Here is a 27,849-nt window from a genome sequence, read left to right on the forward strand (position 1 = left end):
CATGATCTTAGTTTTATGAATGTTGAGTTTTATTTTTATTTTTTAAATAAATTTATTTATTTTAATTGGAGGCTAATTACTTTACAATATTGTATTGGTTTTGCCATAAATCAACATGAATCTGCCACGGGTATACACGTGTTCCCCATCCTGAACCCCCCTTCCACCTCCTTCCCCGTACCATCTCTCTGGGTCATCCCAGTGCACCAGCCCCAAGCACCCTGTCTCATACGTCGAACCTGGACTTGCAATCTATTTCACATATGATAATATATGTGTTTCAATGCTATTCTCTCAAATCATCCCACCCTCACCCTCTCCCACAGAGCCCAAAAGTCTGTTCTTTACATCTGTGTCTCTTTTGCTGTCTCGTATATATGGTCATCATTACCATCTTTCTAAATTGCATATATATGCATTAGTACACTGTATTGGTGGTTTTCTTTCTGGCTTACTTCACTCTGTATAATAGGCTCCAGTTTCATCCACCTCATTAGAGCTGATCCAAATGCATTCTTTTTAATAACTGAGTAATATTCCATTGTGTATATCTACCACAGCTTTTGTATCCATTCTTCTGCCAGTGGACATCTAGGTTTCTTCCATGTCCTGGCTATTATAAACAGTGCTGCAATGAACATTGGGGTACACGTGTGTCTTTCAATTCTGGTTTCCTCGGTGTGTATGCCCATCAGTGGGATTGCTGGATCATAAGGCAGTTCTATTTCCAGTCTTTTAAAGAATCTCCACACTGTTCTCCATAGTGGTTGTACTAGTTTGCATTCCCACCAACAGTGTAAGAAGGTTTCTTTTTCTCTGCACCCTCTCCAGCATTTATTGCTTGTAGACTTTTGGATAGCAGACATTCTGACCAGTGTGAGATTGTACCTCATTGTGGTTTTGATTTGCATTTCTCTGATCATGAGTGATGTTGGGCATCTTTTCATGTGTTTGTTAGCCATCTGCATGTCTTCTTTAGAGAAATGTATGTTTAATTCTTTGGCCCATTTTTTGGTTGGGTCGCTTATTTTTCTGGAATTGAGCTGCAGGAGTTGCTTGTATATTTTTGAGATTAATTCTTTGTCAGTTGCTTCATTTGCTATTATTTTCTCCCATTCTTAAGGCTGTCTTTTCATCTTGCTTATAGTTTCCTTCATTGTGCAAAAGCTTTTAAGTTTAATTAGGTCCCATTTGTGTATTTTTTCTTTTATTTCCATTACTCTGGAGGTGGGTCATAAAATATCCTGCTATGATTTATGTCAAAGAGTGTTTTGCCTATGCTTTTCTCTAGGAATTTTATAGTTTCTCGTCTTACATTTAGATCTTTAATCCATTTTGTGTTTATTTTTGTGTATGGTGTTAGAAATGTTCTAGTTTCATTCTTTTACAAGTGGTTGACCAGTTTTCCCAGCACCACTTGTTAAAGAGATTATCTTTTCTCCATTGTATATTCTTGCCTCCTTTGTCAAAGATACGGTGTCCATAGGTGCGTGGATTTATCTCTGGGCTTTCTATTTTGTTCCATTGATCTATGTTTCTGTCTTTGTGCCAGTACCATACTGTCTAGATGATTGTTTTTTGTAGTATAGGCTGAAGTCAGGCAGGTTGATTTCTCCATTCCATTCTTCTTTCTCAAGAAAGAAGAATGGCAATCTTGAGAAGTAGATGTTTTCCTGGAGCTCTCTTGCTTTTTTGATGATCCACTGGATGTCAGCAATTAGATTTCTGGTTCCTCTGGCTTTTCTAAATCCAGATTGGATATCTGGAAATTCACAGTTCACGTATTGCTGCAGCCTGGCTTGGAGAATTTTGAGCATTACTTTACTAGCATGTCAGATGAGTGCAATTGTGCAGTAGTTTGAGCATTCTTTGGCATTGCCTTTCTTTGGGATTGGAATGAAAGCTGACCTTTTCCAGTCCTGTGGCCACTGCTGAGTTTTCCAAATTTGCTGACATATTGAGTGCAGCACTTTCATGGCATCATCTTTCAGGATTTGAAATAGCTCAACAGGAATTCTATCACCTCCACTAGCTTTGTTCATAGTGATGCTTCTTAAGACCCACTGGACTTTGCATTCCAGGATGTCTGGCTCTAGGTGAGTGATCACACAATCGTGATTATCTGGGTCATAAAGATCTTTTTTGTATAGTTCTTCTGTGTATTCTTGCCACCTCTTCTTAATATCTTCTGCTTCTGTTAGGTCCGTACCATTTCTGTCTTTTATTTTGCCCATCTTTGCATGAAATGTTCCCTTTGGTATCTCTCATTTTCTTGAAGAGATCTCTAGTCTTTCCCATTCTATTGTTTTCCTCTATTTCTTTGCATTGATCACTGAGGATGGCTTTCTTATCTCTCCTTGCTATTCTTTGGAACTCTGCATTCAAATGGGTATATCTTTCCCTTTCTCCTTTGACCACTGCTTCTCTTCTTTTCACAGCTATTTGTAAGGCTTCCTCAGACATCCATTTGGCCTTTTTGCATTTCTTTTTTTTGGGAATTGTTTTTATCCCTGCCTCCTGTACAATGTCATGGGCTTCCATCCATAGTTTTTCAGGTACTCTGTCTATCAGATCTAATCCCTTGAATCTATTTCTCACTTTCACTATATAATCGTAAGGGGTTTGATTTGGGTCATACCTGAATGGTCTAGTGGTTTTCCCTACTTTATTCAATTTAAGTCTGAATTTGGCAATAAGGAGTTCACGATCTGAGCCACAGTCAGCTCCCAGTCTTGTTTTTGCTGACTGTATAGTGCTTCTCCATTTTTGGCTGCAAAGAATGTAATTGATTTGATTTTTGTATCGATCATCTGACCAATTCCTCATAGATCCTAAATTATTATGCCATCTCAACCCAAATGGAGAAGCTGAGTACCCATGGATGATAAATAGAATCTGAGATGTGACTATGCCATAGAAGTTACTTTATTTATATGCAGGTCATGTTTTCTGGATAGTGTCCCATTAGAAGTCCTGTGTGTCTATTCCAGCACTGTTCCTGTAGGATAAAATCAAATTGAAATTCTGTTTTTCTTGGTCAGTTTGTGTGATTTCATCATTTGATGATTTCATCAAATGTTAGCAGTTGGTTTCATTTTTTAGTCTCTTATTTTCCTGTTACAGGGCACTGATATTAAGATAATAATAATAAATGGCTAAACAAATTACATTTCAAACAAACTTTCCAAAACTGTTGTCAGAGGGTAAGTTAATTTTGACATTTGTCAGCAAAATACCGAGGATGAGGAAGCTTTAGTTACATGTAGGAACCCTCAGCTTTCCTCCACTTACCACTGGTTACTCTGCTGTTTATAGCATTTCCTGCAGTGAAGTTAAACCTGTGCTTAGTGACATATGGCTCATGTCTGGTCAGCCAGTGTCTCCACTGACACTGAACCAATCCCAACAGAACACTGTGAATGGAAAATGCTTTTCTTTGTATAGAATATACTGAAATCTGTATTTGTCTCTATCACTCTCCCTTCACTCAGTTTACTATTACATTCAAAGTCTGGTGTTTTGGGGGAAAAAAAAGCCATTTTTAGCATTTTGATAACAAGTGGCATACATATTTCTGCCTAAGTAGAATGCTGCACACTGTTGTAAAGCTATAACTTCCAAAACTGAAAGGGGCCTTGTTAAAATAAATTATTACAGAATGTACTGTTAAGTAATTGCTATTTTCTTTGTGAATATATGTGATCAATATTCATAAACAAGTGAGATGAAAGTAAGGGTGTGTCAATTTTTCAGACAAAAAGATTGTGAAAGATTGGGTAATGCAATATGATTACTTTTTTATAAATATCACTGTATCACATTTTGTAAGCATCTTTGACTTGTATGGCTAAAACTGTCACACACAGTGTTGGAATTTTTCTTTTTTCTCTGGTTTGGTAAAACCAAGTTGAGAGCCACAGGGTAATAGTTGACTGTTAATGATCTTTAGTAGTTCTTAATAAATCTCTTTGTAGCACAGAAAAAACCAAAGGATTGGGGAAAGTTGATCCTTGGATCAGGAAGATCTTCTGCAGAAGGAAATGACAACCAACTCTAGTATTCTTATTTGGAGAATATCATGGAAACAGGAGCTGGTGGGCTACAGTCCATAGGGTTTCAAAGAATTGAACATGACTGAGCACACATGCACACATGCACACACAACCTTATTCTTAGGCAGAGACAACTTGCATTGAACAATGACAAGCCCAGCAGCTAGAGGCTGGATTTCAATTTCCAGCCTTTAGGGCAACCAATATATAACAGCTAGGAGTGGAATATATCTTTTGGCCAAGACCTTCCATTTGATAAAACTTGTAGAAATTATATGTGATGTTAATAATGCTCCATTGAATATCATCTGTGTCAAAAAGCAATTAATTGCAAGACACATAAAATATCAACAGACCCTTCCTTTACTGCAGTGACCTTGCTTAGGCCTGCCACAAAAGGAGGAACCTCAAAAACAAATGTATAGGGTTACCCAGCACTAACTAGAATGTCCTCCTGGTGTGTGTCTGTGTGTGTTTTCACTCTCAAGCTAACTAATCACTCAGGGGCCACAATTGACTCTGCCATCTTTCACTCTCAAATGTATCATTCTAGTTGCATACAGATATTTTTGTGTCCTGAGAAGGTCCCACACTTACCATAGTATTCCATAGGATGTCCTTGATATTCCTCAGTCAATGAAATCCTTCCCTGTGTCCCCTTTGACCACCATCTCTTACAAGTTTGGTTTAGTTTTATATGGATTACGGTGTTCCATGGGTAAATGGCAGAGATAGAAACTTTCTTCTAACTTCAGTTCAGATACCCAAGACAGTCTTAAATCCTCTAGTTCAGGCTATCCCTTCCAGGAAAAATAGAGGGAAATTTTTTATGTTTTTGATAAAAATTTTAGATGCTATTTAATATAACCATCTCTAATTGAATTCAAGTATAAAATATTTGACTTCTTTGCTCAGAAAACTCCCTTGTTTTTAATGGTATTCTTCATGGTACTGGCCATTAATTATTTAGCATGTTATCCAAAGGAAGGAAGGAAAGAAATGGGAGAAGGAAGACAGAAAAAATAGCAAAGAAGGAAGGGAGAGTAGAAGAAAGAGGAAAATAGAAGGAGCTGAAATGAAGGAAAGATAAGTAGATGCAATTATTTTATTCCTATCGAAGATGTTAGTTGCTCAGTCATGGCTGACTCTCTGTGACCCCATGCACTGTAGCCTGCCAGGCTGCTCCATCCATGGGATTTTCCAGGCAAGAATACTGGAGTAGGTTGCCATTGCTTTCTCCAGGGAATCTTCCAGACCCATGGATGGAACCTGGGTCTCCTGCATTGCAGGTGGATTCTTTATTGCCTAAGCCACCAGGGAGCCTATCATTATATCATTAGGTGGAAATGCCAAGCTATAAATAGCCCATCCCATCTTTCTCACTAATTGTTCAATAGTGTGTTAGTTTCCTAGGGAGGCTATAACAAAGTGCCACAGACTGGATGGTTTAAACAAGATAAATGGCTAGAAGTTTAAGGCCAAGGTATTGGCAGGACTTCTATTATGGAACCAGTTCCATTTGTCCCATTGGCAGCAAGCGAAATGCTGAGATTCTGAGGTTTATAGCCGAGAAAGTTTATCTATGAGGCAGCGAAGCAAGGAGACTGGAAAACAAGATGCAAAGCTGCCTCCCCCAAAGTGAGGAGGTTAGGATATATATGGGATAATTTGGGCAGGCTTAAGGGGTGGGGAAAGGTGATTGGAGGCAGGGAAGACAGGGAGGTAACTAGTAATCTGCATCTTGTTAGGGGACTCTGCATGTTCAGGAAGGACGATCTGAGTAAGATTGGAGGGTGGGGTTTTCCAGCCAGGGCATCTGGCCTAGTTTTGGAGGCAGTTGCTCCCACAAGCCCTAACCAGCTCACACCAGGCAAGGGCTGACTCCAATCCTGTGAATCAACTGGATCTGTGAAGCTGCGAAGGTTTTCAGTTAAAGAGTAAAAAACTAAATAACTAAAGTGAACATCATCTGTGAAGGCAGTTTACAAGTAAAGGAGTTTTAATAGGCTGTTTCTCTATTTGTTGTTCTGTAAGATAGGCTCCCCTGGTGGCTTAGAATTAAGGAGTCTGCTTTCAGTGCAGGAGACAGGAGAAGTAGGAGATGCAGGTTTGATCCCTGGGTCGGAAGGAGGAAATGGCAACCCACTCCAGTATTCTTGCCTGGGAAATCCCATGGATGGAGGAGCTTGGTGGGGTGTAGTCCATGGGGTTGCAAAGAGTTGGACGTGACTGAACCTACATGGAAAATGAGCTCAAGAATTTCTGTTAGTTATCAGTTTTTGTTGACCTTTGTGGGACAGTTTCATTTTTGAGGGCTCTGAGGAAGAATCTATTCCATGCTTCTCCCCTAGCTTCTGCTGGTTGCTGGCAAGCTTTAGTGTTTTGTGGCTTTGTGCATACATCATACCTAATCTCTGCCTTCATGTCCATGTGGGAAAGGGAAAGCTTTCAGGGTTTTCAGAGTCCTGTTAAGCAATTTGATTTTGAAAGCATCAGGGAGCCATTGAAGGTTCTTAAGTAAGAGGTTGATACAGTCATTTTGAAATATTGCTAGTGTGCTGCCTGGAGATGCAGCTGGAAAGAGGACATCAGTTAGGTTGCTTTTGCAGTAGTCTTAGTGAGAGAGGATTGTAGTTTGGGGTGGTGAAGGTGGAGGGAGGGTGCTGATTAAGAGGGTAAGGGCAGGGATGAGTTCTCCGTGTCCAGTATAAGCAACTTTTTTTGATAGTATTGCCCTTTCAGTGACATAGGAGATCCTGAAATAGACTTTTGTTTTGTTTTCCATGTTTTTTTTGAGAGAGTGTTGAGGCCTAGATTAAATTTTGGATATATTGGAATATAAAGATATTCAAGACAAACGTTGAGTACGTTGAGTATCCAACTGGATACAGAGGCCCAGAGAGCAGGCCTAAGGTCTATGTTGGCCAGATGAATTTGTGAGCCATTTAAATAGATGATAGATATGTTATTCTACAATAATGTAAGTGTCCTATAGAGTAATAGGACACCTCCTCTCCCTCCCACCCCCCCCCCCATATAAAGGACTAGTGGGAAAATGTGATCATTCTAAGGGAAGATTTTTTTAGTTTTGGTAAGCACTATAGGAAGCTTTTCTTGAGGAAATATCTTGAGAATGTTAAGCAGATTCTCAAAAACTCTGAAAGCCCTTAGCTTCCTAGCACACTGTTGCTGCTGCTGCTAAGTCGCTTCAGTCGTGTCCGGCTCTGTGCGACCCCATAGACGGCAGCCCACCAGGCTCCCCCGTCCCTGGGATTCTGCAGGCAAGAACACTGGAGTGGGTTGCCATTTCCTTCTCCAATGCATGAAAGTGAAAAGTGAAAGTGAAGTCGCTCAGTCGTGTCCGACTCTTAGCGACCCCATGGACTGCAGCCCACCAGGCTCCTCCGTCCACGGGATTTTCCAGGCAAGAGTACTGGAGTGGGGTGCCATTGCCTTCTCCGCGCACACTGTTAGTCATCTCTATCTCAGGAATGATAAAAAGTCACATATTTTAACCTGTTACCTTATATGAAGAAAAAAGTTAGAGACAAATATCAGGTCAACATGAGTTCAATGTTTGCAATTGAGGTTTTCAGGAATATATACATACATATAACTTGTCAAAGTCTTAGTCTTCTGTTTCTCAAAATTATTTCTTGTTCTGTTTATTTAAAAAGGGAGTTTATTTCCAGAATTGAATTATGTAACAACAGACTGGTTCCAAATAGGAAAAGGAGTACATCAAGGCTGTATTTGTCACCCGGCTTATTTAACTTCTATGCAGAGTACATCATGAGAAACGCTGGGCTGGAAGAAGCACAAGCTGTAATCAAGATTGCCAGGAGAAATATCAATAACCTCAGATATGCAGATGACACCAACCTTATGGCAGAAAGTGAAGAGGAACTCAAAGCCTCTTGATGAAAGTGAAAGAGGAGAGTGAAAAAGTTGGCTTGAAGTTCAACGTTCAGAAAACGAAGATCATGGCATCTGGTCCCATCACTTCATGGGAAATAGATGGGGAAACAGTGGAAACAGTGTCAGACTTTATTTTTTTGGACTCCAAAATCACTGCAGATGGTGATTGCAGCCATGAAATTAAAAGACGCTTACTCCTTGGAAGGAAAGTTACGACCAACATAGATAGCATATTGAAAAACAGAGACAATACTTTGCCAACAAAGGTCTGTCTAGTCAAGGCTATGGTTTTTCCATTAGTCATGTATGGATGTGAAAATTGGACTGTGAAGAAAGCTGAGCACCGAAGAATTGATGCTTCTGAACTGTGGTGTTGGAGAAGACTCTTGAGAGTCCCTTAGACTGCAAGGAGATCCAATGAGTCCATTCTGAAGGAGATTAGCCCTGGGATTACTTTGGAAGGAATGATGCTAAAGCTGAAACTCCAGTACTTTGGCCACCTCATGCGAAGAGTTGACTCATTGGAAAAGACTCTGATGCTGGGAGAGATTGGGGGCAGGAGGAGAAGGGGATGCCAGAGGATGAGACGGCTGGATGGCATCACTGACTCGATGGACGTGAGTTTGAGTGAACTCGGGGAGATGGTGATGGACAGGGAGGCCTGGCATGCTGCAATTCATGGGTTCACAAAGAGTCAGACACGACTGAGCAACTGAACTGAACTGAACCTTTGTACAAAATCCTAAGTGAATATTTTGAGAGCCTGTATAGCTATCTACTGTTATATTCAAGTTTTTTTTATTGTTAAACAAAGTAGAAACAGATATTCATGTTTTGTTGCTCTTGAGGTTCTCTTCTAAGTATTTGGCTAGAGAGTGTAATCTGAATTATTATTGTGAGAAGCCATTAATTTCTTGTCATAATTTGATATACTAATGTAGGTCAGTGACAAAACACCACTTAAAGGTACTGGTAGCTAATAGGAACATATTGACATGAGAACTTGTTAGAAAGGTTTTTCAGTGTAAATTAAGGAACATTTGATATATGTCAAAATAGCTCTGAAATTCGACCCTCAGGTCTCTCATTCTCAGCCCTTAATTAAAATGGAGACTTATCTGCATAATAACATTTTTGGCTTCTGTTATTCATTTTTGGTATTGAAACTTCAGTATTGAAAATGTCACTTTATAAATTTTTTGGATATGTCTTTGAAATTTCTACAGATGTTTGGCTCTACATGATTTGTGCACTGAGTACTAAAATATTATTTCTAAGAATGCTGAATGTGGTGATTAATTAGACAAAAGCCTATCTGAAATGGTTTTCTGTTGATAAGTACACTTGTTATTCATTTGGTATTTCCTTATTTTTATTTATTTAAAATTGGTTTGTGACATTAATTAAGTAAATTAAATAGTATTTACCTTGTTATTTTCCCATGTTTACTTTTGAAAAGCACCAGTTGAATCTAAATTTAGATTCACTGACAAATTTGATCATTTCATTATGTGAGCAATTTACATAAAGTTAGTGTCACTTTTTACAAATGTTCTTCATTTCTAGTTTTTTTGTTTCATATTAGTTACTGGGATGAGAATTTGTAATGATTTTATTAATCAGAAATAATATTATTCCTGTGATGTTTGTTCCATACATGGAGATTTTAGGCTGCTAAGAAAAACTAAAATTTTAAATGCTTAATGCTAGAGCTGTGTACTATGGTAAACCCTAGATATGATTATCTACTATTATTGCTACAGCTGTATGAAGTAGAAAGTCATTTCATCCCCACTTTATACATGAAGAAATTAAGATTATTTTAGATTATATTCTAATGTTTCCAACCCAGGAAACCCAACTCCAAACCCAGTACTTTAAATTAGCAATATCAGAAAGATTCAATTCTTGCTGTTAGAGACTTTTTAATTAAAAGAAAAAAATATATGTATACACACCTGTATATACACCTGCGTGTGTATATATATCTATATATATATGTCTCTCTCTATATATATATACACACACACATGTATTTATCTGTACACACATGCATATATCTCCTTATACATATATCAAATTTGTACATGTGAAAACTTTACATGTACATTTGGAAATATTAATGGCTTACTTACACTTGCTGCCAGCTTTGATGAGCTGAACATTGTTCTAATGAGCATTATTTATCACACTGTCACTAAATCCTCTGAGAGAGGTTTTATTTTTAATTAGTTTTACAGATACCAAAACAAAGGCACAGAAAGATCAGGTCACTTGCTCAGTGTCACACAGTAAGTGTCATAGTGGGAATTTGAACCTGGACACCTCAATTCAGAGCCCTTGCTTATAATCACAGCATTCTGTGTGATCAACACTCTTCTTAAAATTTTTAAAAAATCAATGACATCAGCATCTTTATATATCAATAAATTTGGAACTACATACCCATGTTTAATGTGGGCTTCCCTCGTGGCTCAGGAGAGGCAGGTTTGATCCGTGGGTCAGGAATATCCCCTGGAGAAGGAAATAGCAACTCAGTAGTTTTCCAAATATTCTGGTGTTTCCAGTTTTTCACTTATAAATACTGTAGTGGAAATATTTGTTTGTGTACCTTCTGGCAGTTTGTCCCATTAGTCGTTTTTGTTTTAGAGGTGGCCCAAATGTTATATATACATTTACATTTGGACTCTAAACTGGCAAACTGCATCCTCAAAAAACTCTACTGATTCTCATCTAACAATCATGGAGATATATATTACCTCATGATTACTCTAACATTAGGTTTCATTTATTTATTATCTTTATCAATATCTTTGACAAAGCAAATACTATAGTGGTTTAAATTTCTTTAAAAATTATCCAGATTGAACAACATTGAACATGTCTTCAGAGCACTTGTGTTTGGAAGAATGTTTGAAAGGAACTGATCCAGCTGTGTTACAACCCAGACTGCTTACAATCTGAATAACTCATTTGGTTTAACATCAAACAGATATGACCTCTTAGATTCTGCAGAGAAAATTAGAAGGATGTCAAGCATAATATCTGAGGCTAGGTGGATGGTGCTAAGAGAATTTAAGCATAACAGTTTTATATTTAACATAAGGGGCTATAGGTGTAAGCAATTGTTTATAGATTTTTACAGATTCCTTTGTTTGCTCAAAAAAATCAGGTAAATATTAATTAGAAGTTCGTAATGGAAAAAAGCAGATTAAAGCTATAAAATTAAATTTAAAAAACCTTGTGTACTTATTAAGTGGTGTGGATCACCCATGTTTTTGCTAGTACTCTTAAGATTTTAAGGTTTTGTAATACTGCAGATTTCTCATATTGTTTGTTCTATTAACAAATCCTGACATTAATAACAAATATGACAATTCTTAGAAAAGGTATTTATGAATTCATTTAGGAGGATGTGAAACATGAAGTGGAGAGCAAGGTCTTGCTCCATGGAAAACTCAAGGAGCACAGGTGATTGAGCAGGAAAGTGAGTGCGCCAGGTCCTGACCTGAGATGAGAGGGGTGTGGGAGAGATGACAGGTCTAAGAGCCTTCCTGGGAAATGCTGTTTCACACTGCATAGAGGTGAACCACTGAGATATTCAAAAGGTCAATTTCAAAATTTCATCCTCAAATGGAAATTAAATTGTTTGAACTGAAACTGTGGGCATTTCCTCATCTCCTGTGTATAGTTCTTTGAAACTGTCAAGCTTAAGTACAAAATTAGAAGTTGAGTGATAATATTTACTAATAAGTGCTTATGTTTCACATAATGGTTTATAAAAATGTTTTTACTTTTATCTCTTATGGTACCAACTAATTTAATAAAAATACTCTTTGTCTTTGGGAATATAAATGATTGATAATTATTTTTCTTATTCTGGTGTTTTCCTCTAAATTCTAAAGACATAAAGTCTATCCTTTAAAAATAAGGATGTGGCATGGCATTATTTATATACATACCTATGTACATATATAGGCTTCTCTAGTGGCTCAGCGGTAGAGAATCCTCTTGCAATGTAGGAGATGCTGGAGATAGGGTTCAGTCCTTGGGTCAGGAAGATCCCTTGGAGGAGGAAATGGCAACCCACTCCAATATTCTTGGCTGGAGAATCCCATGGACAGAGGAGCCTGGTGGGCTACAGTCCATGGGGTTGCAAAGAGTCAGACACATCTGAGCACCCACACACATGCACATACATACATATATATGTGTGTACATATATATATGTATCTATGAAAGTGTTAAATATATATATATCTATGAAAGTGTTAAACAGACTAAACAACAACAGCACACACACACACACACACACACATATAAATACACACAACACAATTTGTTTCTAGAGAAAGACAACTGTGAATGTGAAAGTGAAAGTTGCTCAGTTGTGTCTGACTCTTTGCGTCCCCATGGACTATACAGTCGGTCCATGGAATTCTCCAGGCCAGATTACTAGAGTGGGTAGACTTTCCCTTCTCTAGGGGATCTTCCCGACCTAGGGAAGACAACTGTAGATGAAACTAATCTTTGAATATTCACTAACCTTCAATGGAGATGTCATATTTTTTCAAATGTATATTTAAAATACACATTTTAGGGATTTAGAAAGAACTACCAAATGTGTCAAAAAATACCAAGCTTTGCACAAGTGTCTGGTGTTTGCTGAGTTCTAAGTCTATGAATATTGCCTGGTGGGATTGGAATCATTATGGCTTTGTGATAATTGCTCTTCCCTTTAGTTCTGAAGGAGACTTTGGGTTGTGTCATTATCACACAGATTCCTCTGTGCTGGAGTTTCAAAGGCATTTTTGTAACATGTTGAGGGACTTGTCCTTCTTGGGGCTAGTCACACACAGCAGTAGTCATTACTCAATGGAGAGAAACAATGGGGAAGTCAGCAGGCCAGATACTCAAAATCCTATGTCTGCCATTGCCACTCTTGGAGAAGCAACTTGAAGTTTTCATTTTTGGCATATTCTTTAGTAAATATCATTTGTTTTGTTGATGAGTTAGACTGAAAGAAATAATAGCGGTCTCTAAATAACCAAATAGTGATTAAAGTTAGAGCACAATGATGATACTAATTTCATTTTAGTTAATATTTGCTGGGGCTTTGTAGTTCTTTCCAAGAAAGCTGAAATGCCCTTAATTTTAGAGAAGGTGAGTACATTTAAGTATACATTTCAGTCCAGAGTGTTTAAAAATGATGTAATTAGTACCTGTGGGTTCAGGCGTCCTGATCTCATAAGATGTGATAATTGATGAATCAGGAAGATTTGGTTCAAAGAACTTTAGAGGGTTCACTGAGCACATGATATATAACTTTGGACATTATTAAGAGGAAGCTTTATCACGAAGTTGATTTAGAGGGGGTAAAACTTACCCATGGTTTTAAAGATTAAATGCTGTTCTCTCTCATAGCATTATAATAGTTTCTCTGCCTCCTTCACCATGCTTCCAAGATGACTCAAAACATGTAACAGAATGGTACCATAAAAGCAAGAGGAGTCTCCCTTCTGTCTTTGCCATTTTTTCCCTTTTTTTTTTTTTTTTTGTATTTATAGTCTATGGCCTAGCCTCCAAAATTTCTGGAGTAGTTGTATTTGTTTCTTTGTTTCTTGTTTTTGTTTTTCCTACTAAAATTTACTGATTAGATAGAAACATGATTCAGTCTTTAGTTGGAGACATTTCACGATTTGCATTGGATCTGATATAGAAACAGGAACTTGTGTATAGTATCTCACATTTCCACCTTCTTAGGGAAAGCTTAGTTCACCACAATATTTACTCTAAGTTGTAGCACAAAGCTTAGTTCACATAAGTCCTTTGTAAATACAATACAAGGTTAATGAACTATTTGATAAGCTTTCAAATATTGCTTACATATAGATCATATATTTCTCCTGGGAAATACTGGGAAGAACATAATGAATGGCTGAATGGCTTGGGCTGGGAATATCCATGTAGAAGCATGGATGGCTATGTATGTCAGACTTAGGGACCCACAGTTCCTCTCTGGTACACATATCAGAGGTTGTCAAATGCTGTATTTGAAAAGAATGTTAAGAACCATAGGTTCAGTGAAACTTTTTTTTTTTTTTGTATCTATAAAACATATAAGAGTCTTTGAAGTTTTAGCTTTATATTAATAGGTTATATTTTGAGATGAAAACAAAAAGGTTATTTCTGATGAAATCTGAAGTTGTTAATGTAGAAACCTTAATTTAATAATATTTATAAGTTTTATACTGTTTCATTTAAGACACATAAGAATCAAATATGTCATTTTGTAGAAGATGATTTAGATTAATATTTTGCCATTATGTATCCAGCTTTTTGTTGCAAATAGCTATATCCCACTGAAGCAACTTAGCACGCACACATTCAGTTTTTTGTAAAGTTAGCACCTATATTCAAGAATGCTTTAAGATGACATTAAAAGATAATTCTTTTACACAAAACATTATTGCTTTTATTATTATTTTTAATATTAAAATTTAAATTGCTTATGTTCTTCTCTGTTTAACTTTAAACTTTCATGAACATAATTACATTGTTATTTACTGTCATTTTCTTTAATGACAAACTTTCTTCATTTTGTTAAATAGTATCTATTACATAAAACAGATAACTTGTTTTTTAATTAAAAATATAAACTCTTTGCTTTAAATTCTTGACTAACATTAACCTAAAAAATCAGATAAACCTCTGTTATTTAGGAAAAATTAATAGCTTCTTTCTAGAACCAGAGGCTTCAGGGTTTAATTTTCTTACCTTACTCTGGGCTTTGCAGAATTTCTCAACGCAGCTCAATTAATTTATAACAATGCTGCTCAACATGTGCTGAGGAAATTATACAAAATATTCAAAACCTTTCATATTCAGAGCTTTCACCAAAGCCATACTGAGGTAGATATGATCTTCTTTTGATTAAATCCAGAATATGATCAATATGATCTTAGTACTTTCACTTTATAACTAATCATATTAAAGATAAAATGTATTTCTCTCCAGTGGGCAAGCATTCAGTGTTAACCAAGTATGAAGGATGAGGGTAAAGGAAAATAAATTCACTTTGATGCTAAAATAGTAGTTAATTAAAAACAACCAAATGAGTAAAAGCCAATTATAAATAATCTGCAAAATGTTTGTATATCAAGATATTGTCCTATTTGGGATTATTTAAATGACAGTGACAGAAGGATTTTAACTATTTTTTGCAGAAATTGTTGTAATAGACATAGAAATTGAATATTCTGCTATCTGCATGTTTTAATATATGCTTACATTCATGTTTGTAAGAATAATAGTGGGATATAATAATAGTTTATATTATTTTGAAAGGTAGAACAAATGTGTAATTTCAAAAGATCCTTATAGTTGCAGAAATGAAGGCAGGCAAACTAAGACTGAAGGAGATATAAGGGATCGAAATAATGACAAAAATTAGCAGTTGAGCAAAGAAAACAGTTTTCTATTTTTCTTCCTTATTCTTTTATAAACACAAAAGATAGGGTAGGTGCCAGACTGCTATGGCCTGAGGATTGCAAAAACATGCAAAGTGTGGCATAGAGTGGGTACCATTAGTTCCAATCACTAGGCTGTAAAGTAAAGATGAGAGGAGACCTGTGATGAGAGGATAAATGTTGTTTTGTCTCCAGTCTTTAATATCGGAGAGATTAAGCATATTCATATGCTGTGAGGATTAACTTTGATTTTTTTTTTTGGAGTAAAGATTAGACTGTTTTGAGCGATTTCTGTATATAGGATACCAAAGTTACAAGATTTAAACTTGTAAAAGAGCAGAAAGATAAGAAAAAAGGAAAGAAAATAAAGAAAGCCAGATTTTAGGGAAAATTAATTTTATAAGCATGATGAAAAATAGTAGAAAAATAGTATAGTATGGCTAAAAGTTACAGTTTATGTCGGAAATACAGACATTATGGTTTGTTTCTTATAATGTAAATAGTCTTTGTAATCCTGAGACATTCGTATAGTATTTTAGAATGCTTAATTGTATGCTTCCTTATTTTTTATATATGGGTAAACCTCAAAGCAGTTTTACCTTTTGCCCGAATCTTGGTTGACCCAGGAAGACTTTTATCTTTCTCAAACCTCACCTCCTTCATCTTTCCCCCCTGTTGTTCTACAGCCTCACTTGAAATTTCCCAATGCTTTCCTAACTATCATTGGCAATGATCTTTTGTTTATGCTCCTCCAAATCTGTTGTAAATGACAGTTTTGGACAGTTTACCATACTAGAGCGTTTCTTTGTGTAACTTTTGAAGCATTACATTTTATTTGTAATCCTCTGCCTCTGAGTCTCCTTTCTTGGCCTCACTGTATCCGTATTCACATCCACACCAGCTCTGTACCAAGAATTCACATTCCTTATGATTTTATCATTATTCTCTTAATTTCTCACTCTACATGCTCTGTTTTAGGGATTGCATCTATTCTATTGCTGTCAAACATCAGCTACCATTTAAAAGCTCTAAATCTTTATATCAAGCAGCAACTTTTCATTTGTTGGCCAGCTCACCATCAGCTTCTAACACTAAAATTTTCACCTCCTCTCCCAAATCTTCATATTCTCTGCTTCCTTATCTGAATTTGTTATATTAAATATATATTGATATAATGAGCCTAAGGAGAAAGATATCAGGCAAAAGAATTGTCACCAAGAAGAGGCATAATTATAGACTATACTCAGAGAAAAGTAAAAATATTAGTCACTCAGTTGTGTCCAACTCTTTGTGACCCCAGACTCCTCTGTCCATGGAATTCTCTAGGCAAGAATACTGGAGTGGGTTGCCATGCCCTTCTCCAGGGAATCTTCCCAACCCAGGGATCAAACCTGGGTCTCCTGCATTGCAGCAGATTTTTTATTGTCTGAGCCACAAGGGAAGCCCCATGCTTGTAGACATAATATTTAATTTAAAATTTGAATGGGAAATCATTGTGCAAAAGGAGGAAGGAGAAGACTTATGTAGTATTTTAAACTAGTAACTCAGTAACCCCAAGTTACCTTGAACTAGTGTAGCAAAGTGGTATGATATTACTGGAACTTGAATTCCCAGAGAATAGTTGGACCAGGGATTTGAAGGATATGCTACAATACTCTTGCTTGAAGTTGTTAGAGGAAAGAAAACTCTTATTATGAAACTTACTAATGCTAATAACAGCATATTCTTCAGGAACATGGAAAAAGCTTCTCCCTCAAAAACACTTCATGTCTAAGTCCTCGCTCTAACAAAGCACTCCATTATTTGGACTCAGATCCCCTCATTTTAAGTCTCTCCCAACTGTGAATAATGTGGAACCCCTACTGATCAAGAGAATATTTTTTATTAAAAAAAGTGTTTCACCTGTTTAACCAAAATATTAACTTCAGTGACCTCTGAGTTCATGTTCCCTCACTCCCACATCAATCAGTCCTCAAGTCTTGTCTAATAAGAACTCTCACGTAGGTTTCTGCCATCTTTTCCATTGGCAGGGCCCTACAGTCTCTTTCCTATGCCTGGAGACATTAGGGTAGATTGAGAGAGTGGCACTGGTCTCGAGGTTTGGAGTAGATTATACATTGTGTGGATCACATTTTCATGTAGTTATTTCCTAAACCCTGCAGGCAGTATCATGTCAAAAGACATGATTACATGCTTTTGAACACACTATTTCCTTTCTCTGCAATGTTCTTCCTCTTTTGCCTCCACTGTATGTATCTTTGCAAACCTTGTTAAATGTCATTGGCTTCCTGAAACCTGTCGGAATCCCCCAGGCAGATTTAGTCGGTTTCTGCTCTGTCCTGTTGTAGTACTTTTCACTTACTTCTGTTAGATAACTCTTCTGTTCAATTGTAATTTTTTAATGATTTCTGTATGTATATAAATTGGTCAGACCCAATAGGCTGAAAACACAATAGGTTTTGGCCATAGAGGGCACCGCTCATAGCATCCATCTTCACATCCTTAGCACATAGCCTCATGCCTCATCTATAGCAGTTGCTCAATTAATATATGTTTGAAAGTCTTTTTATGAGATAAAAGGCTAAAATATGCTCTTGCTGTTGCCATTGGAGAATTTATTTGTGTTCTTTCTCCAGCAGAATACAGAGAAAATTTGGTATGACTTTGAAAAGTATACTCTAACAAGATAAGAGAATGTTTCTCTTTTGTCCTTTTAGGCTGACCTCTTGAGCCCAAAGCCAGTTTATTCAGATTAAGGGAGTTGATAGAATTAGTGTTAGGAATGATTTTATGTAATGGGATTTGGTTTATTGCAAGCAAATTTGGATGAATATGAGTCTCTTGCAATATTTTAACATTTTAATTCATTGCTGACTCTATAGGGCAAAGGGGATCATAACCCTTAGTCCAATTTAAGGATGATGAATTAAGATTTTTTTCTAACAAGGCAGAGGGTAAAACATGTCTTGCTTTAGATATAGTACTGCAAATTGCATTTGTATTTAAAGTAGGCAAATTCAGTGTCCTAATAGTTGATATTTTTGCTAAAATAGGAGGTTAGAGTCCTTATAGTGATATATGCTTAAAAATTATGAATTAATTATTAAATACCTACTCCGTGCTCTGAATTAGGTAATGTGGAATAGATGCTCAAAATGATGTTCATTCTTGTAATGACATGCTTCTTATCAAGTTAGAATGTTAAGAAAAAGGAGAATCACTGGGCAATACACATTTCCTGGTAAAAAAGAGAAGAAAGTCATTGCTAAGTAATTCAAGAAGCTTTCGCAACATTGGTCCAAAGATCAGTATGGGAATTCTGTATGGGGGAACATCATGATCAAAGAACTTGAATTGTCAGTGTTCTTTAACTTCCCACTGATATTGGGCTGATGATACAGAGAAGTGAGATTTCATGTTGAATAGTCAATATGTGGCCCATTTACAGGGAACTAAATGCCATGTAGGGTGATTTGGACTCCATGAAATTTCATGCTGTTTAGTTACTCAGTCGTGTCTGACTCTTTGCAACCCCATGGACTATAGCCCGCCAGGCTCCTCTGTTTGTGGAATTTTCTAGGCAGGAATACTGGACTGGGTTACCATTTCCTTCTCCAGGGGATCTTCCCGAAGGGATGAAACTCAAGTCTCTTATGTTTCCTGCATTGGCAGGTGGATCCTTTATCATTAACGCCACCTGGGAAGTCTCTCTTAGGCAAAATTCAACATAATGAAAAAATAAGTTACAACACATTATTTGGGAAATCATAAGATTTTGTTTGGATTTGGAGACAGGACAAAAATTGTGACAATGTTACACTGGCTAGGTTTGGAACCATTATACAATTAATATTGTTGATCTAGTTATGGTGCTGTAACTACTTCATGAACTTTTTCTCTATCTTTTTTTACCCCCTAGTCTAGTCTAGATCTAGTTTAGGAGTTATTTAAACCTGCTTTGACTATGTCTGTGATAGAATTAATAGCATGAGTTAGTAAAGAGAGCCTAGGACCGGTGGTCCTGGTATCATTGAGGCCACAACTAGCTGCAAGCCTGTTGCCAGGCCACCTGATGTTCTCAGACTTTCCTTCCATAATTCAGAAATAAGAGCATTGACCTGCATGAATTCTAAGACCTTTCAGTTGAGTGTTCTGCAGACCAAAAGAGTTCATGGGAGCTTCCAAAAATGTTCACATTATCATTGAGCTTCTGAAGTACTGACTATATATTTTAATGCATACTAGGTAAGGTACATCTTTAACACTTATAATTTGGTAGAATATTCCCCATCCTATAACATAGGTGGAAAGCTCAGTATATAGGCAATTGCCTCTTCCAAGAATGTGTTAAAATATGGAAGAAAATAGCAGAAAATTAACCCTTGTAGGTGAAGACAGTGTGCTTACTGTATAATTTAAACTTTTAAAATAAAGCTACTTATTTGCATAATGATTCTTTGGAAGGATGATCCTTAAAATAATAATACTATTCATTGATATGAAATAAAGCAAAAATAACATTGTAAATTAATCTAGAAAAGATGCCATGTTACTATATAATTAGATATATTAATAAACATGTGAACTATCACTTGTTAGGCTAAATTTGGCATAGAAATATATTTCAAGGTAATGAATCTCTATTTTATCCTTAACAATTTTCTATTTATATTTTGAAAGTGTTAATTGATTGTCATCAGTTTGTTAACCTCCATAATATGTAAACAGTTGTGTGACAGATGTTTAAAAATAAGTGGCTTTCTAATATTATGTATCTAAATTGAAATTTAAATTTGATCCTGCATTTAAAGGTTGAAGAACAGTACTTTGCTCGGATATCCAGAAAGAAAATGGAAATAACTGGTTGTTTTTTACTATTATTTACAAGCAGACTTCTCTGTATTTTAGTTTGAAATTAAGAACAATAACAAACTTTGCCCTTTTCAGTTCTTAAACTCTAGGAGTATTCTATACATTCTTGTTATGTAAAGCAAAGTATTAGTATTGGAAACTATTCTTTTTTATTTTCAGAACACAGGTTGTCCCAAAAGAAAATTTCCTTTAAGTTGGACTTATAATTATCTTATTTCCTCCATAAATCACCAAATTTATCTGCAAATTTAACAATATTCATGATCTTTTAAATGTTAAGTACAAAATTCCAAATATAGTCATATTAATTTTTAAGCAACTACAGCCTCTGCTGATAATACTGCTGTTGAGGCTGAGATTGCTATCAGTAAATTCTTGAGATTATTGTTCTTATATACAGATAAAGCTTTTTCTCCAATTACAACAAATTTTTCTTCTCTATTCCAAATATATTACAAACAAAATTGCTGAATTCACAAATGGGGATGATCTCCAGTTTGAAGCTAGTCACTTACAGTAATCTCCTTGATGGCAAGAAGCCTATCCTATTATCTAAGTATTTCTCAGGACCAAAAGAGTTTTTGCGTGTAATAGGTCTCCTATGGGCTTCCCCAGTGGCTCAGTGGTAGAGAATCTGCCTGCAATGCAGGAACTGCAGGAGACATGGGTTCAATTCTTAGCACATGACAATCTGCTCCATTATTCTTGCCTAGAAAACTCCATGGACAGAGGAGCCTGGTGGGCTATAGTCCATAGGGTAACAAAGAGTAAGTCAATGAATCCTAGACAAGTTTTATAGGCCCATGTAGCACTGAAGTAGGAGAAATTGTACTTAGAAATTTATACAATTTCATGAAAACTAAGTCTATCTTGAGTCAGAATTTTATACTTAGGCCTCAGTAATCTATGATCATCACCAGTGGCTTTTGTTCATATTAATATAGGAGTCTATAAATATTGAAAATTAAGTTGATACTCAATTTCTGACAGCTAAATCTTCCTATTCTTTAGCTTCCTAGTTTTAACACAGGACTTAGAACATTAACAGAAAAATGGAAATGTCTTTAATTTAGATTACTTTTTCCTTTGAGTGATCTTTTTCACCACTATAGTCCCTGTATCACAGACGGTAAAGAATCTACCTGCAACTCTGGAGAACTGGGTTCTATCCCTAGGTCAGGAAGATCCTCTGGAGAAGGGAATGGCAACCCACTCCAGTATTCTTGCCTGGAGAATCCCATGGACACAGGAGCCTGGGGGACCACAGTCTGTGGGGTTGCAAAGAGTCGGACATGACTGAACGACTACTACTACTATATAGACTTTGGACAACATCCTTTACTATATTAAATTTTATATTTCAGAGATGAGGGGAACTATCACATTTTAGCAGTCAAGTTTTATTACAGGTCTTGTAATGATGGTGATTTCCTGAATCACCAGTTTTCCTCGGCACCCTATTCCCGTTTTCCATTTTCAGAATGTGTTGGCGACTTTTAGATAAATTTGAAGCTTTCTGTCCAGCAAAATGTTTAATCCCTTGAGGATGTTCAAAGTGTTAAGACTGATGGATCTGACAGAGCTAAAGTCTAATAAGAATTGCCGTTTACAACCATGATGATTCAGTGGATGACAGTTTATTTATCTTTTTACGTATCTTCTTTCTGATTCAACAGCTCCCCCCACGGTTCGTATTGTGCATTCAGGCTTGGCCTGTAACATTGAAGAGGAGCGCTACTCAGAAAGGGTCTACACTATACGGGAAGGGGAAACCCTGGAATTGACCTGTCTAGTCACGGGACATCCACGTCCACAGGTGAGTCCTGAACCATGAAACTGTGGAAAACTCTCTGACTTGTCTTGCAAATCAGAAAAAAAAAAAAAGTATATATATATATATATATATATATATATATATATGTTTATTTTAGACAATTTAGCTAAAAATGTATATGTGTTTGTGTGTGTGTGTATGTGAAATCCATATTATATGTGCAATGTAGGATAAGGGTAGCAATTGTTGAACATTCAAGCTTAAGTAAACATGTAGAATAGACAAAAATTTTTTTTTTTGTTTTAGTATTGTGAGAAATTTAAAAGACAGTAGTCTAAGGAAGCTGTTAAAAAAGACAACTGCAAAAATATCTCTGTCAGATAACAATTCATATGGCAATGAGTTTATTTTAGAATGTGGAACATGATTTCATGATGACATAATTGCAGTAGAGGAGGCGTTTGTTCTAAAAATGTGGTGCACGAGGTCACAGGTACTTTCCTTACTCCTAGTCATTATATTCAGAGAAAACCTTGAAAAACAGATGTTTGCAGGTGCTGTGTGAATTCAGGTTCTCAGAGTCAGCAGCTACAGCTTTTACAAGCTAAGTACCAGGAACAGAAATTGAGACTTTCAAGGGGCACTAAAGTGATAAATAATGAACAAAGGAAAAAAATTATACAAGTGAAAAAAGCACTTAGATAGGAAATAATATTGTTAGGTTATGTATCTGTGATTTAAAGATTTAATTCAGATCCAAAATTTTCAGAATGTTTTATTCATTGATTGCCAGTTATTACTGTCATATATTTAACCTGACTGGTTAAAAATATAGATTGTTATTCAACACAAACACTGTTATGAAAAAGAAGTCTCATTTGGTAGACAAAGTTATATATTTTATTTGTATTACAGAAAAAAATTGCAGTTAACACATGACTGTACAGGGAAAAGTAAAGAACAGTGTGAAGATTATAAAATCTCCCATCATTTTAATCTTGTCTTTTGGTCCTGTCATCCTTTACTCTTTAATTCTCAAGGATGTTTTGACTCTGCCATTTTGACCCTGAAGAGCAAATTAAAATAAGCATGTGAACTTTATAGAATGAAGCAATGGATTGATGAGACCATGAGTAAACTGAAATGGTGAAATATGTTTTATAAACATATTTGAAAAAATGGATAACAATAAAAGTAATCTAAAAATTATTTGAAAATATTAAGATCCATAGTGGCTAAAATTGCAAATTATGATACTTTCTAAGAACTGAAAATTTATTAAAGAATAAATTTGTCTCAATAAAATTGAGTTATAGAAAATTTGAGGCTTCCCAGTTAGTGCAGTTGTAAAGGATCCGCATGCCAGTGCAGGATACTCAAGAGACGTGGGTTTATCTCTGGATCAATCAGGAAGGTCCTTTGGAGTAGGAAATGCCAACCTGCTCCAGTATTTTTGCCTGGAAAATTCCATGGACAGAGGAGCCATGGGGTCGCAGAGTCACACATGACTGAGCAACTCAGCATACATACACAGAAAATTTGACCCAATGAATTAGATGTGGTAGAAAAAAATGATTGCCAAACTAAATACACAAGCCCAGAAGCAATAATTGTTGAAACATGATGTAGGTAAATAAGTTGATATTTAAATAGCATTTTTATTTAAAAATTTGTATAGAAAATAATGTAGTCCAATTAAAATAATTTTAGTTATATTAAAAAGTGATACCATTAACTCAAGAATATTATCCCAAAGAAAGTTCAGTGTTGTTATTACTTTTTTAATGTATATGCATAGAATAAAAATTCCAGAGTAAAAAAGTTGAAATCAAAACAGGAATGTCCAAGTAAACCTAAAAGAAGACACAAGAGAATACTCACTGATTATCCCCTTATTCTTACAATGACCGTACCAGATTCTGCACATTCTGAACTAAAAATGCAACTTACATTTTAATTCATCCAGCTATTCTGCTCCCTCTGTCTTCATACTTACATTCCCACAGTCTCAGACATTTCTTATTTTCTCCATACATCTTCCCTTTCATGCTTCAGCAATCTGGATGGACTCTTTGAGCTCTGAGAAATCTAAAAGAAGTTCTGAAAAACAGAAGTAGATTATTGCCTTATTCATTTTTCCTGATAGATTCCATTTTTGGAATCATTTCGGTGTATTCTAATCCTATTAAAAACGTATTATTTGGGGATCATTATTTCTTCATTCCTAGAAGCAATTCAGGTGTTTGCAGGTGAATCAGTTTCAGTTTATATTGCATCTTTGGAAAATTAACTAGGCCTCTTCTTTGTCAACAAGCTGTATAAGGAAGGCTGACAAAACACCTGGGCCTTCGCATCCTGTCTAAATACTAAAGGGCGTGCTGTTGGCAGCTGGTTTTCTCAGGATGAATTTTCTTGGCTGATACCATGAACCTGAAAAGGTTTTCTTACTCCTTTGTTTAATCTGAATATGATAATATTTGGAAATGCAGTGAAAAAGAGAACTTCCTCATTCACTTTTCAGATTTCTTAATCTGTTACGTATTTCTCTGGCAATGAGAGTCATAAGGATTTCCATTTCCACAAGTATTCTAAGGCAGCAATGTAAAATTTCTTTAAAATAAGTGAATAAATTCAGTACATAGCAGTGGTTATGAGCGTGGACCTGCCTGGGTATAATCCAGGATCCTTCTTGACTACTAGCATGATTTTGGGAAAGTTCCTTAACCTCTCTGCTCTCTGCATCTCAGTTTTCCTGTCTCTATAATACAATAATGGTAACCATCGTATCTATACATTGACTCCTTTCAAAAGTTAAATGCAGGTTATAAAAATATATGCACATATGTTACATATATACATATAAACAGATGCATATAATAAAATATATACTGGCTTTTTATTATTTTAAGTAATTTATACTTAGTCTCTACTGTTGAACATATTTGAAATAAGCAAATTTTAGAAATGGTTCTTAGCATTTATGTAGTCTAAATTAGATGTATTTCAATAAATTTCACTATTTTTGTGTTTTAATGCGTTGCAGAGCCTTTGCATCTCTGTTAATTAACTTTTCTTAGCTTGCGAGGACTAGAACTAGGTCCTCCTCATTTAAGAAAGGCTTATTATAAAGATATTAATATATGGAAAAGTAAGAATGAAGACAAGGGTTTGTCAATAAATCTACCAACCTAGTGTTGTTGTACCTCTGTACATTCATAATTTCAGAATTCAGCTAACTACACTCTTAATTTTCCTTTTCTTTTTTCCCTTCTTTTCTTTTTTCCTTCTCTCCTTCTCTCCTTCTTCGTCTTTCCTTCCTCTCTTCTCTTTTAATGTTACAAAACCAGTAGTAAATGAATTATATATACAGTTCTCCTATAAATGATTTAAACAATAGGATATTTAACAGACTGGATCTGTTTACTATATCAGGTGAGTGACTGTCCAACTGAAACAACCAATATTTTTTCAGTATATCTTTGGATAGGGTATGGGAAAGGGTCTAGGAGAAATATCCAAAAATGTATTAATCACAAATTTCATATCAATAACTACCTTCACAGTTTTCCCCATACACACATAGACACAAACACATACGCACAGAAAGTCTCACCCCCTGGTGATATACATCTTTATTAAGTTCATGGTTACGTGGGGAAAATGTACTCCCATAGCTTGTTTAGGAGATAGCTCTTACAGCCTTTCTGATCATTGATATCATGCCTTCAAATAGTTTTGTTACTGTTACTTTTAATATAGACTATAGAAAGACTCTTTTGGTTCAACACTCTAATATACTGTACAAATACTGATACTTTTTATGCCCAGTACATCAGCATTAACCAAAGACTTTTTAACATTTAATAAAAATCCTCATGAATTTAAAGGGTCATTTTTCTTCCTGAGGAGATCTGAATTTATTTACAGCTATTTCAGAGTTCATCATTTGTTTAATTCCATGAACAGTTCCTGATGCTTAGAAGAAACATTTATCAGACAATTCCAGATACTTGCAAAAGCAACATTAGTCAATGTACTTGAGATAATACACGTAGATCATTTAGCAGAGTGCCTAGCAAAAAGTAAATACTTAGTTATCATCATATTTATGATTGTATTACCAATACAAAATAATATTTTTTCTATGAACTTAATAATTCTAAACTATTACTGTCATCACTACTCAATTGCAGGTAACCCAATAGAATAGGTAGGGTATTTCTTACTCTCTCATTCAAGTTGGGCTTGGTCACAAGCATGGATTTAGCTCATGTATTTTGAGCTAGTTGTGGTCTGGGCCAGTAGTTGTGTCTACATTGGAAAAAATTGACACACTTCTGATACTAGCTAGTATGTAGCTAGTCATCTGATAAGTGAACACTTTTCAATTCTCAAGGAGAAGGATTTAAAATTTGCTTTTATGTGAGATGGACAGCAGTGCACTTGCACAGTTCTGCCCTAGCTCAAGATGAACTGTCTCACTCTTTGTAACATTATAATGCACAGGGAACTTGCTCATCTTCATAATCTACATGACATTATACTAGTCCATTATATTGACTATAACACATCATTGTGCCTGCTCCGCGAGCATGATGATCTAGAAGATTTGATGCTGTTTATGGATAATGTGTGGATCTTTTATTAGAGTCCTAAGAATAGAGTCACAGCAGAAACCTTTAGATTCTAGAACAAGACTAGACTTTCTACAGCATAGTGCTAATTGCTATTTGAAAAGCTGCTCTTTGGTCAATAGGAAGTAGGATCCAGCTGATACCTGCCCCCTTGGTCAGGTGATTTTGTAACACATTCTTCTTCTACATGGTTCCTTGGAGGGTCCCAGAAGAATGGAGCCCCAGTCACTCTCAGCAATGTCTAGCGTAATAACACTTTGTTTTATTGGTTTTTCTCCTCTGTGTCACTGTTCACAGTCACCTACTTTGCTTCCCTGGAATTAATTCTGAAAATAAACTACTACCTGTAATCTCTTGTCTCAGATTTTCCTTCCTGAGGCAACTCCAGGATAAGACAGTACCTGTCTTCTGGACTCAAACCTCATGAGGAGCTAGCATATTTATCCACCTAAGCTTAGTTTGTGCTTCCTTGTTGTTGACCTAGTGTTGCTTAATTCTGATTCAGGATTATTGTACTTCTACTTTTCTTGAAGACTTGTAAAGGTAAACCACATGTCACTAGCCAAGGTAGGATGCTCAATTAAATTCTGCTTTTATTTCTTAAGACTTTTATATAATATAATTGGCATGGCTGTAGATTATATTGTCCTCACTTATTTTCCTCTTGAAAAAAATGTTGTGTACTTGAATTAAATCTATGCATTGAAAGTTTTCAAGGATTGTCATGTGATGGAGATTTCCTATATAAATACCAACTGAGGATTTGTTTGGTTTTAACAGTTTTGCCTCTCATGATCAAAATTGGATCTCCAGGGTGATTGGAAAATGGATCTCAAAGCAAAGTCAAAATTATTGGATATACAGATCACATGGAAGTTTGAAATTAGATGTGTCTTTTTGAAATCTGCATCGTTCAATGAAAAATATAATATATATGAGTTATGAGAACATAATCATTATTTTATTACAGCAGTTGACATGAAATAAGCTTTTTAAAATGATCAGGGCATTTCCAGAATATAGAAGGAAACCTCTATTGCCTATCAATATATAGTTGAGGATCTATTGGTTGTATTGTACATAGTTAACATGGATCATTTTAAAGTAAATAGCTGTGATTCTTTTAAAGT

At 35.8% G+C, this 27,849-nt stretch overlaps 1 protein-coding gene across 2 annotated transcripts in view; it reads left to right on the forward strand.

Moving 5' to 3' along the window:
• The window catches only part of MDGA2 (MAM domain containing glycosylphosphatidylinositol anchor 2), a 919,864-nt gene that overhangs the window by 364,437 nt on the left and 527,578 nt on the right, over positions 1–27,849 (forward strand). For both annotated transcript variants that reach the window (XR_015133654.1, XM_086318927.1), the window contains exon 2: positions 21,988–22,127. Coding sequence is in view for 1 of the 2 variants with exons in the window: in XM_086318927.1 (XP_086175053.1) it covers positions 21,988–22,127 (140 nt within the window). In the remaining variant the exon portion in view is untranslated. The remainder of the gene's footprint in view (positions 1–21,987; positions 22,128–27,849) is intronic.

Source organism: Bos grunniens, chromosome 10 (assembly GCF_055505025.1).
Source record: "Bos grunniens cultivar Pamir isolate PY7600 chromosome 10, Bosgru_T2T1.0, whole genome shotgun sequence".
NCBI lineage: Eukaryota > Metazoa > Chordata > Mammalia > Artiodactyla > Bovidae > Bos > Bos grunniens.